The sequence below is a fragment of the Oryx dammah genome, unplaced genomic scaffold (assembly GCF_014754425.2).
Source record: "Oryx dammah isolate SB20612 unplaced genomic scaffold, SCBI_Odam_1.1 HiC_scaffold_26, whole genome shotgun sequence".
Taxonomy (NCBI): domain Eukaryota; kingdom Metazoa; phylum Chordata; class Mammalia; order Artiodactyla; family Bovidae; genus Oryx; species Oryx dammah.
In genome coordinates this window covers 49,995,695-50,009,021 of record NW_024070210.1, presented here as the reverse complement: position 1 = coordinate 50,009,021, position 13,327 = coordinate 49,995,695, and the positions used below count along the sequence as shown (strand labels likewise).

The 13,327-nt window shown below is 44.8% G+C and overlaps 1 protein-coding gene across 4 annotated transcripts in view; it reads right to left on the bottom strand.

The window, feature by feature from the left end:
* LOC120853037 (myocardial zonula adherens protein) overlaps positions 1-13,327 on the bottom strand; it is a 116,657-nt gene that overhangs the window by 84,912 nt on the left and 18,418 nt on the right. For 3 of the 4 annotated variants that reach the window (XM_040226613.1, XM_040226614.1, XM_040226615.1), the window contains exon 3: positions 1,862-2,017. In XM_040226613.1, the coding sequence (XP_040082547.1) occupies positions 1,862-2,017 (156 nt within the window). Of the gene's footprint in view, positions 1-1,861; positions 2,018-2,189; positions 2,370-13,327 lie in introns of those variants that run through there. The other variant, XM_040226616.1, reaches the window with a different exon arrangement.

Below are 13,327 nucleotides of genomic sequence, written 5' to 3'. Positions count from 1 at the left end.
ATAAGCATTTGCATGAGAAAAATAGGAGCAACCAAAAAGGTACAAGCTGTCCCTACATAGAAACATAGGAATGGGCTACTCTGAATGGTGAAAAATGATCTTCAGGGTTTGGATGACTGGGGCTCTGAGGTTGACAGTTGTCAGACAGGCTCTACCCACTTGTGTATGAGCATGGCTCGTCTGGCTTTTCTTCATTTTCTCTGTTAAGAATTTATTATCTTTTTTATTCCTTAAAATTGTACAACTATCCAAATCTTTCAAGACAATTAAGAAAGGTACATTTATTATTTTTTGATATTTGATAAGAGATGTTCTTCTCAAAAACTCAAAACAAAAGCTGACCACACGTGTTTGTGTCCTACTGGCAAACACAGCCAAATAAAACAGAGCTAGTTTTGACCTTAACGATCCCTCCTCAGCCCCCATGATCTGTAAATGAGAAAACTGAAGCTCAGATAGGGCAAAAGTTTGGCTGGGTCAAACAGCTGGACCTTGAACCAAGATCCATGGGGACTTCATTGCTCATGCTGCCCCTGCTTCTCACGAGCACTTTTTAGTCCACAGGCCAATGTCTGGGACAGCTCATATCCTCTCTACCTAATCATTCTGGTTTGACAACAAAGGCACTGTTCAATCTAGGGAGACACTGGGTAGACCAAGAAGGAATGGAGATGATGGATGGATAGAAGGAAGGAAGGAGGGAAGGAGGGAGGGAAGGAAGGAACGATAGATAGATGATAGATAAAAAGAAAAGATTACAAGGAAATACTCCAAAATGTTAACAACTGTTCTGGTTGAATTGTAGAATTATGGGTGATTTTGTTTTCTTCTTCATACATCTTTATATTTTTCAAAAGTTCTCCAAAGAACATACACTTTAAAAGAAATGTAATATTAATTACAAAGAAATGGTATTAATTGGCCTGGGTTGGACAGTGTCTATTGTGGTTGACTTCCCAGCATCAGTTTCAACCCAACTGATTGGCCTGAACCATCAAACCAATTCCCAAGGCCCATTCCCCTTGCCAGTGATGGATTTGGGAATGGGCATGTGACCTGGGTCCTTGACAATGAGACACGAGGGCAAGTCTGATGATGGGTCTCTAAAGGGTAACCAGAGATGATTGTCTCCTTTTCCTTCTCCGGACACCATCATATTTTCAGATGATGCTGTGAGCCTAAGGCTGAAGGAGGAAAGGACCAAGGGAATCTCAGTAGAACTGGTGCTTGGAGAGCCCTGCCTGGAGTGCACCTATCCCTAGACTTATCCCCACATGAGAAAAATTTCCTTTTAGAGCTGGCTTTTCTGCTACCTGTAGCCAAAAGTATCCAAATTCATACAGCTGTCCAAACTCTTATATTAGGAGTGTCCAATATAATACGCAAAACTACCTAAGAGCCTCCTTATCATACATGGAAGAAAAAAGCTATTTGGTCTACTGAGTATCCTTTCTTAATAACATATAGAACTTCATCCTATACCTCACTGCAAAATTACACGTGTGCTTCCCTGGTGGCTCAGACGGTAAAGAATCTGTCTGCAATGCGGGAGACCTGGGTTTTATCCCTGGTCGGGAAGTTCCCCTGGAGAAGGAAACGGCAACCCACTCTAGTATTCTTGCCTGGGAAATCTCATGAACAGAAGAGCCTGGAAGGCTACAATCCATGGGGTCGCAAAGAGTCGGACACAACTGAGCGATAACACTTTTCACATCACCATGAAGGTCTGTAGCGGCTTTTCCATCCAAAATGACGTTTAGAATTATTTCAAAATGACTTATTACGTTCGTATCAGAGCTTCCAACTCCACCCTCTTACATGCTACAAGAAGACTGTAAAAAAAAATCCTTAAACTACTCACGTCTTTGATGTAGTTCATCTCTTCTTTCAGCTGATTGGTGGTCCACCCATACACCACCATTTCTTTCTGCTGGTTTTGATCTGATCTTCGCACCACACCATAGACAACACCCTGAGGGAGTTTCCTGGTCGATTCTCCATTGCTCAGCTCACGATGCTGAAAGAGAGGAGGAAAAGAGAAGAGAATGGTGACTCTTTAGGCTTTGTAGAGGCAGCTGTCATCACGGGCCCACTGAACATGGTTATGCAGGTTGTGCCCAGCACTGAGATGCCTGGCAATGGGGGAGAGGTGGCACTGCCAGTAGAAATCCAACCTGGTCTCTACTCACCAAGTCATAGTTGGCCTGTGCCTATCTTTCCCCTGGAAGACCAGCACCTTGCCCTAATTTCCACCAAAGCTCTGTCCCTTTATCAAGCAGCACTTCTGCAGGCACCCATCTTCCCAGAGAAGGTGCCTTTTCGACACAGGCGCCTTCTGACAAAGGTGCCTAATGGACTTGTGCCATCCCTGATAGCAAGAGTGAGTGTCTGAAATCTCACATTCTTGGTAAAGCTGTTTTTATGCTGGTTCCTCTGTATGACTTCATCATCATCACTAACTGTGTGGCCTGAAATGCAGGAGGTTGAGATATGTGGGGGGAAGAATGCTGACAGCCATCTGGCAGCCAGATTATCCTCTGACATTACAGCTGACCCTGGAGCCAGTTTTGAGGAAGGGAGGTGGGGTCCCCTGTTGTGACTATTCATGAAATGCTTCTGAAAAGTCAGGCAGAGGCAGCATGACATCACTGCAAAAGAATCCTCTGCTCCTTGGCTCTCTCAGTTAAAACTCCCATCATTGCTGAAGTGCAAATACACCTGGGAAGCGGGGAGACGCGGTCAAGAGAAACTAAGATTTATTGAGCACCTTCTATAAGCTAGACATGTCCCTCACATATTTAATCTTCACAGCCACGCCACAACACAATGACTGTCGTTTCCACTTTATAGCAGAGAGAGCTTAAGTTCAGAGAGGTCAAGTCTCATCTCTTGTTCATGGCCACATACCTAGGTTCAAGCCCAGTTCTGTCTGATACTAAGGACACCTCCCCATAGGCTTTGTTGGATGTAGAGGGACAGAGTAGGCCATCACAACATGGAAGAGAGGGGACAGGAACAACTCAAGACGAGGGACTGAGATGACAGAGAAAAACCAGCCTATGTCTAATCTTCCTTGGGGCTGACAATGTCACAGGACAGAAGGCTGAGTTTCATAATGGTAACTTTGCTCTTGCACTAATTTTTAAACCATCTTTGCATAAATTCTTTCTATGCACTTGCAAAACATCATTGACATATAAAACTATAATAGTAAGTCCTTTATGGCCCATTCAATCAAAGCTTGTAAAAGTTACCAAATTATTAATCATTAATGACCTCTAAGCTGGGGCTTCCCTGGTGGCTCAGACATTAAAGTGTCAGCCTGCAATGTGGGAGACATGGGTTCAATCCCTGGGTCGAGAAGATCCCCTGGAGAAGGAAATAGCAACCCACTCCAGTACTCTTGCCTGGAAAACTCCATGGATGGAGGAGCCTGGTACGCTACAATCCATGGGGTCGAAAAGAGTTGGACACGACTGAACAACTTCACTGGTACTGGTAATGACCTCTAAGGAGGGGATGGTGGGGAGGAGCAGGGATGCTGAAGGTCAGAATGAAATTTGATTTTTTTTCTTTATAACTTCATGTATCATTTGCTTACAATGTGACCTTTTGAAAAATAATTAATAAGAAGGGCTTTCCTGGTGGCTCAGTGATTAAGAATTCGTCTGCCAATGCAAGCGACACAGGTTTGATCCCTGGTCCCAGAAGATCCTAAATGCCATGGAGTAACTAAGCCTATGCCTCACAACTGTGGAGCCCGTGTGCTGCAACTACCAAAGCCCACACGGCTAGAACCTGTGTTCCCCAACAAGAGAAGCCATCTCAGTGAGAAGCCCACACATCGCAATGAAGAGGTGCCCTCGCTCGCTGCAACTAGAAAAAGCCCACATGCAACAATGAAGACTCAGCGCAGCCAAAAATTTTTAAATAAATCTTAAAAAATAACAAAACATTCATTGCTTCCCATTCTTCTGTACAAACTTGTTAAGAGATAAAATATGAGAGGTGGGACACTTGCATTGCTTATGGAAAATGCTTTCACTAGAACTCCTCATACCTGGGCCCCACAGGCAATGAGGCAACTCTTAATGTTGATACCTAAGTTTAGGTGAGTCGGGGGTTAAATGGCACTCAGTGGAGTGAGAAGCTCGGATTAGATATCCCAGCTTTACTACACATATAATCAGGAAGAGGAAAAGCTCTAATGAAACTCCCACATACCAGGAAACAAAAGCAAGCTCTTTCAGTCACCAGCTCCACCCAGTTCCTGAAAAACAAGCTGATGCTGGCCTAAGGCTTTGGGAAAACTTGTTTCTGAAAAGCAAAGGTTTTCACAGGTGGACTGTCCTACAGGAAAATGCTCAGGTGACCAGATCAAGAGGACTTGTCTCCCTACCCATGAGGGGAGATGGGGACCACCACAGATGGAGGTATATACAGATAAGCCAGGGACAACATGGTCTGTGGAACACATCCCGAGAGGTCGTGGATCTGAAAGTTATACACATGGAAAGATATCAAAGATCTGTTAAGTAAAAAATAGCACATTTCATATTATTTCTATTTTTTGCTTTGCAAATTGAGTGTTTGAGTGAGTAAAACATCTAGAAAGTTGGACTCCACATCTTCAATAATACTTTTTCAAAAAACGACGACTAAAAAATTATTACAAAGTCAGAATCTAAATGAGAGACCCACAGGGAAGGGCCCAACACAGGAGCAGGCCCATATGCATGGGCCACCCCACAAGGAGAGGACTCCTGAGGAGCTGCTGGGCTGTGATGGGGAGGGGGAAGGGGTGTTTACGAAGAAAGAAAATATTTTTTGGCTAGCCATTTTACTATACAACCTTTTCTTTAATCCCCACATTAACCCTACTGTGTATATATTACTATTTCTTCCAAGGTGGCAGTATTCAAGTGCCTGTTTGTGTTTCCAAATCTAGGCTCTTTCTTTAACCACAAAACCTTCAGGATAGCTTGTGTGTTAATTACTCAGTCATGTCCGACTCTTTGTAACGTCATGGTCTGTAGCCCATTGGACTCCTCTGCCAATGGGATTCTCCAGACAAGAATACTGGATTGGGTAGCCATTTCCTCCTCCAGGGATCTTCCCGATCCAGGGATCAAAGCTGGCTCTCCGGCATTGCAGGCAGATTCCTACCATCTGAGCCACCAAAACCCCCAGGATAGCTTAGAGGAGAGGAAGTGGAGCTCACAGCTTTGTGTGGCCCCAGACCTCAGGGTTATGAGAGCCAAGAGGGGGGCTCTCAGATTCAGGGCCTCTGGGAGGAGGCGAGCCCAGGATGGGAGGCTCTTCTCCAGCCTCCCAGGATCCATGTCCCTCCAGTCCCCCACTTCATTCCAGCCTCAGGGCCTCTTTTCTCTTCCTTTATCAGCCAACCTCCTTCGTGCCTCAGGCATTTACACAGGCTATTCCCTCTCACTGCAGAGCCACTGCTGGGCTGAAATGTTCTTCTCTCAAGGTCATCTTCACCAACTCTTCAGACAGTCAGGTCTCTACACTTACACAAGCATGATGGAGTGACTGTTAGCATCACGATATGTGTAAGGCCTGTTTCCCTACCAAATCAAAGTTCTAAGAAGTCTAGGGTCTTATCTGTCTTCTTTTTCACCATAATCCCCAGCAACTAACAGTGACGGACACTTAATGAATTCTCAATAAATACTTGCTGAATGAATAAGAAGCTTTAAAAGTTGGAAGAGGTTCTGGGGAATTACTCAGAATATGTAAAGTTGGTCCCCTGAAGAGAACATCCTTTGTTCCTCTAAGATGAAGCCACAGGGTCGGGGTAGGGGGTGATATTTGCCCCAAGCATAAAATCTATATCCAGAAAAAGTTGCAAAGTAGCTGAGACTTCCATTACTTTGACAAAACGTGAGCATGCTTTTGGTCAAAAACTGGAAAACCCAGATAAAAAAAAGAGTTGACATGTTTGGCACTGTGTTTGTAGCTAAATTTTTCTCCTCCCATGTCCTTTAAAATAATCTCCCCATAAGATAAATATTAATTTTTAGGCATGATAACAGCATTGTGATTATATTAAGAGATAATCTTTATCTTTTAGAGAAATATACTAAAACTATTTATGACATCTGGGACACAGGGTGGAGGAAGTGGACGGGGGTGGAGATAGGGCGAGACAGACAATGGTTTGAGGGCTGTTAGCTGGGTGAAGGTTCCAATATTCAGTACACAATTCAGTCTCCTTTTGTTTGTTTGAAATTCTCCATAATTAAAAGCTTTTTCACGGAGAAGGCAATGGCAACCCACTCCAGTACTCTTGCCTGGAAAATCCCATGGATGGAGGAGCCTGGTGGGCTGCAGTCCATGGGGTCGCTAAGAGTCGGACACGACTGAGCGACTTCACTTTCACTTTTCACTTTCATGCATTGGAGAAGGAAATGGCAACCCACTCCAGTATTCTTGCCTGGAGAATCTCAGGGACGGGGGAGCCTGGCAGGCTGCCCTCTATGGGGTCGCACAGAGTCACTTAGCAGCAGCAGCAGCAAAAGTTTTTTCAACTTCTTTATAATGCTGCTCGGTATTAAAAAAGTCAAATTTTAAAAAATGTACACTAGGCCTACTAAAAGCTTCCTAGACATAAAACAACAGCAGATGAAATTGCCTTGAAAACAAAAGCCCTAATAAAGGCACAGAACAAAAAAGTTTTTGCCAAAGAAGGGAAAAGGACATAATCAACTGAAAGAGCATCCCAAGTTCCTCTGTGCAAAGCAGCAGAATTCAGGACAGGCATCATCAGTAAACTATACAGAGACTCTCTCAATGAAACTATTCCCTGGAATGTTTGCGTGACTTACAACTTACTTACAGGCTCATGCTATGGCTGTTTTCCCTAAAGATACTTGGCAGCAAGCGCCTTATAAAAGAAAAACGATAGAAAAGTAACTCAGCCTAAACTCCTGCTATAGAGGTTTTATTGCTATTGGAAAGCAGGGGTATAAATTCAGTGATAGATGACCATATTTTCTAAACCCTAACTCAGAATATAAGATCTTGCAATGAGATCACCTCTACAGAGGTTATCTATAGAGACGGTGGCTCTATCTGTTGTAGTCACTGCTAGACCCTCAGTGCTCACCATAAATAGATACTCAATAAGTATAGCTCGAAGGCAAGAAGAAGGAGAAAATAGTTGGAACTGTGCCTGTGTCAGAATATTTGGAGTTTGTGGCCATCCAAGACACTGATTCTACAAAAGAAAAACATCCCATGGTCAAAAAGGGGTCTCAGACATAAGGAACGGACTTGCGGACTTGGGGAGAGGGGAGGAGAGGGTGAAATGTATGGAAAGAGTAACGTAGAAAATTACATGACCATATGTAAAATAGACAGCCAACGGGAATTTGCTATATGGCTAAGGAAATTCAAACAGGGGCTCTGTATCAACCTAGAGGGGTGGGATGGGGAGGGAGATGGGAGGGAAATTCAAAAGGGAAGGGATATATGTATACCTATGGCTGATTCATGTTGAGGTTTGACAGAAAACAACAAAATTCTGTAAAGCTATTATCCTTCAATTAAAAAAGTAATTAATTAAAAAATAGAAGGGGTCTCAGAGAATAAATAATATCAGAAACACAGCCTACCATAAATCCAAACTAATGCTGGTAGACTGCCACACCAGCCCCTGGCCCCAGAGGCCAGGATAGGCAGCTGGTCACACGTCTGGCTGCCAGTATGGCTTCGACAGCCTGAAACATGAATTGAGTGACTTGAAAACTAGAAAGTGAAAGTGAAGTCGCTCAGTCGTGTCTGACTCTTTGCGACCCCATGGACTGTAACCTACCAAGCTCCTCTGTTCATGGGATTTTCCAGGCAACAGAACTGGAGTGTATTGCCATTTCCTTCTCCAGGGGATCTTCCTGACCCAGGGATTGAACCCGGGTCTCCCACATTGTAGACAGACGCTTTACCATCTGAGCCACCAGGGAAGTCATTTTCAAAACTTTTGGTTTTGGACTTCTCCTTCCAGCCAGAGGGCTTCCCTGGTGGCTCAAATGGTCAAGAATCTGCCTGCAATGCAGGAGACCTGGCTTTACTCCCTGAGTTTGGGGAAATCCCTTGGAGAAGGGAATGGTAACCCACTCCAATATTCTTGCCTGGAGAATCCCAGGGACAGAGGAGCCTGGCGAGCTACAGTCCATGGGGTTGCAGAGTTAGATACAACTGCGCAACTAACACTTTTCCCAGCCAGAAGGCAGGAGGTGACCCGGGGACTCTTTCAATGCTGAGTGTCTGGGCGCTGGATCCATCCTGCAGGCAGAAGCGATCACTTTCAGGAATGTGGTCTGACCTGTGTGTCCATCATAGCAAATTATGGTTCCTGGTCATTATTCATGCTTGACATTGTTCTGTCTGATTATGACAAAAATGGACACTATAACTGAGCCTCTGGGGCTCTTCCACAGTCTGGGAGAGGACTAAGACTATTCCCTCTGGAATACAGAGGGGATGGGCAGGCTTGTCCCCTCAGATAAGTGGAGACCTTTGAGTAACTAAGATATTTGTTGTTTTTAACTATCTCACAAGAATGAATAGAGACCACTTCCTACATAAACTTATGGTTGCAAAAAGACAGATCACTTTGAATGCTTAAAGATGAGAAGGAAAAGAAAATTTCTAGTCAAGCAGAAATCACACAAGAGGGACTTTCCTGGGGGTCCAAGTGGCTAAGGTTTCCAGTGCAGGGGCCAGGTTTGATTCCTAGGTCAGGAAGATCCCCTGGAGAAGGGCATGGCAACCCACTCCAGTATTCTTGCCTGGAGAATCCCATGGACAGAGGACCTTGGTGTGCTACAGTCCACAGGGTCGCACAGAGTCGGACACAACTGAAACGACTTAGCACGCACGCACGCAGAGAACTAGAGCCCTCATGCCACAAGGAAGAGTTCACGTGCTGCAACTAAGACCTGGCACAGCCAAAAAAAAAAAAATCTCACAAGAAAATTTAGTTCTATAGTATCCTTATAAGAATAACTTCTTAAAGATAATACTCCATTCTACGTCGACAATAGCTGCTTAGGCCTAAAAACTCCAGGAAAGAGAAGAGTACCTGGGGAGAGGTGAGGCGGGGCGGGGGGGGGGGGGTCAGTTCTCTTCTGGAACCCAGTGGTACAGTACACACCTTAGGTAAGTTACCTTGACTGATACCAGACCTTCCTGATAGGAGGAAGCATGCAAGCTGACGTCACCATGACGACTCGCCAGGGCACAGACCTGAGTAAGAACTGCAAAGCGTTACTAGCTGTGTGGCCCTGTGCACGTGACTTACTTAAGGTCCTGAATGTAAAATGGGGATAATACCATCGATTTCAGAAGCTTGTTTCAAGGAAAACACAGAACAACATAATGAGTCATCTGGTGCACTGCCGGGCATACTAACAGATACTGACAGATTCTATAGTTTGTGGCCGTGGCTTTAGATTTCTGAGTATCTGATTTCCTCCTAGATTCTCCATGTCCATCTGGATGCTTCTGCCTGTCTGTCCACCTCTCTCCTCTGGCGTCTTTTTGCTGTTCCATCTCAGTCATCAGATTCACTCTGACAGTGACATGCTCACGCTTGAACTGGCCTTGGTTTCTCCGCATGAGGAAAGAAACACAAAGTCTTGGGAAGTTAGGAAAATGGAAGAGTTGTGGCAGCAGTTTTTACATGGTCTCCCATCTCTCCTCAGTGTCTGATGAGGTGGGGGCGGGCACACTGCTGGGGCAGCCATTGAGCCCTGACCTTCTATTAAACCAGTCACTGCACCTTCACTGTTCTACAGATGGCACTGTCATTCATATTTATTTGAATAGAGAGTCCCAGAACTAAAGAAATTTAGAAAAAAGCTGCTCCAGGCTAACATTTCCCTTGCCAGAAGAGGAAATTGAGGCCCCTGGAGATGACTTGAGTGGCCTGCCCATGACCTTGAGTGGTCAGGCCGCCAGCACCAGAACCCAGGACTCTCTGCCCTTCCAGGGGCTGCTATCTCTGAGAGGCACAGAGAGTCCTACACACTATCACCAGGGAGGCCCCAGCCGCATCTGAATCACGGCAGTGCCGGGATATTGTATAAACAGTCACACCAAGGACAAGAACTCAGCAGGCCTATTCATCCGGGGCTTTTAGGCTTTAAAGACTTGGAAGACTATAAAACCAAACGGCGAAGGTTTCCTTTTAACCATTTTACTGGACTATGAAAGCCCCCGACTTTTCATACATACACATGTATCTGCTCTCTCTCAGTCAGGGTTCTCCAAGGTTTACAGAAAAACAGCTTCTTTAGAAACATACATCACTCCAAGGATATCTATGACAGTGGGATGTTAGCTATTCAAAATATTGTCTACTTCAAGCTACTTAGTCAACTGGGAAAAACTTCACCACTGCACAGACTGAGAATCGGCAGAGCTCAGACAGTATTCTCTAAAATTCAACTATACAGTGAGACCCTGATACAACGTGATAAAGGGGGTGTTGATTTGGTTTCTTATTTGTGTGTGTGTATGTCTATGTCTCTATAAAAATATACTCCATACAGATTTGGATAGGAATATAAATGTATACACATTCACAAAGTTCTTTGAAAATGACAGGGGTTTAATTTCAAAATTATTTACTACCAACTTTAATGTTCAACAATTTAGCAAACAGGTCAATTCCTCAACATGAAATGTGTGTCTACAACCCAATCAGCATTTCCTCTTACCTATAATTAACGAATTTTAATATGTAAATAAAAGTTCATCGCTCATTCACCCGAGTTGTTAATACAATTTAAGGTGATAATAGTTCACAAAGAAACTTATCATGGGTTGAACTGTGTTCTGCAAATAGAGAGCATGTTGGAGTCTTTCTCCCCAGAACCTCAGAATTGGACCCTATTTGGGGACAGGGACAAGTTAATAAGAGGTGATGAGAGTAAGAGCTAATCCAATATGACTAGTGTCCTTGTAAAAAGAGGACAATTTGGATCCAGAGACATATTCACACAGGAGAACACCAGGTAAAGCTGGAGTGATGCTGCCATAGCCACGGATTGCCAAGAGCCTCCGAAAGCTGAAAAAGCCAAGGATGGCTGCCTCCCTGGAGCTCTCAGAGACAGCAGGGCCCTGCTGACACCTTGATCCTGGACTTCTGGTCTCCAAAACTGTGACACTAGATTTCCGTTGGTTAAGCCCCCTCAGTTTGTGGTACATTTTACGGCAGGCCAAGGAAACGAATACAAAACTGAATCACCACAAGCCAGTCACTCACTAAGCACCAACTACATGCAAGGCAGAGATCTAGGGTCTGGGAGACAAAATTAAAAGACTGCACATTTTATGTGTGTGTATATAGGTACACAGGGCTTCTCTGGTGGCTCAGATGGGAAAGGATCCGCCTGCAATGCAGGAGACCTGGGTTCAATCCTGGGTTGGGAAGATCCCCTGGAGAAGGGAATGGCTACCCACTCCAGTATTCTTGCCTGGGAAATCCCATGTATAGAGGAGTCTGGAGGGCTATAGTCCATGGGAATCACAAAGAGTTGGACACGACTGAGCAACTAACACACACACACACACATATGTACATGTTGTATCAGACTTGGCAAGAATACGTATGTGTACATATGTGAAGTACTTAGCAGCAGATGGCTACGTGCTAAGGGAGAGGGCTGCCCGGGTGTCCTGATGCTTAAGAGAGGGAATAATCACCCAAGCACAGGCAGGCAGGAGGGTCTCAGGGAAGCAGGCCTTTGGTGGCGCCTTTGAGGATGAGAAGACTTGGATAAACTGAGAGACAGCTGGGGAGAGGCTCCAGGCACAGGCTAGAGACTTAGCAAGGATTCTAAAGAGGAAGCAGATGTCATGGGGTTGCGAGATGATAAGTAAACCTGTCTGGTGAGGGCAGACCAATGGGCCAAGTGGTCATGCAAGAGGAACTGGCTGCAGGGTCTGAGTCCTACAGTCCAACCAGCAGTGCAACAATGGAACCAACAAGTGAACCAATGCACACTACTGACATTTTGACATTTATTTCCTTACAATAATCAAATATAGCTATCTTATTTCAAAGAAGAAAGGACTTCCCTGGTGGTCCAGTGGCTAAGACTCTGCGCTCCCAATGCAGGGGGCCTGGGTTTGATCCCACATGCTGTAACTAAGAGCCCACACGTTGCAAATAAAGAGTGACGACCGAAGATCCTGCAACTATTTACCTGGTGCAGCCAGGTAAACACATAAATATTGAAATAAAGGGAGAGGCATCAACTTATCATCTTCTACCCTTTGTCATCATTTGCCATTTTATGTCAGAGGGCCAAAACCAGGACTTAATCAGGTAGGTTATTTGAGGAAGAAGGTTCCAGTAAAAATGAATTATTCTGGAAAAGAGAAGGTTGGACTAGAAAGAGGAGGAGGAAAGAAGGGAAGGGGGCGTCAGACTCCCAGAGGTATAGGGAGTTGGGTGCAGAGAACTGCCTCTCGATTCCCTCCCCTCGAACCCACACACCCTCCTCGTGGCGGCCTTAACATCTCTGCCTCATTTCCAAGATGACGCCATCAGTCCCCTCGAAGTACATGGCTCTGAAAGGGACACATATGAGGAAAAAATAAGAGAAGACACTCGTTCTCACTGGCCATCAGGAAATGGGCATTGAGATGCGTGAGGCGCTTTGTTCTCACAGGGTCAGAACATTGTCTAAGTGCGTTACCTATGTTCCAATCAAGATAACTTCCTGGTTATCTGCGTGTGTGTTTAGTTGTGCCTGACTCCTTGAGACCCCACAGATTAGGGCTGTATCACTTCAAGCAAGTTACTTAATCTCTTTGTGCTTCAGTTTCCTCAACTATAAAATGGGATGTGTATGGGTGCTCAATCACATCCGATTCTTTGGACCCTATAGACTGTAGCCCACCAGGCTCTTCTGTCCGTGGGATTTCCCAGGCAAGAATACTGGAGTTGCCATTTCCTACTACAGGGAATCTTCCTGACTCAGGGATCGAATCCATGTCTCCTACACTCAGGCAGATTCTTTACCACTGAGCCACCCATATCTGTGCACACCAATGATCCAGATTTCATACTTTTAGACAAGAACGGGCATGTTCGGGTGGTATGGCCATAGACTGGATTTCATATTTTTAAATACAAAAATAATGGTAAAACAGCAATAAAATATCTGTACATAAAAGAAACACCATGTAAAGAACACTGAACACCAGCATGGCCACAGTAGGACAGGGCTTGGGAGAGCAAGGTTGGCATATGAGGTGGTATCATCACCAAAGAAGAGTTCTCTGAGGCAAGGTCTGT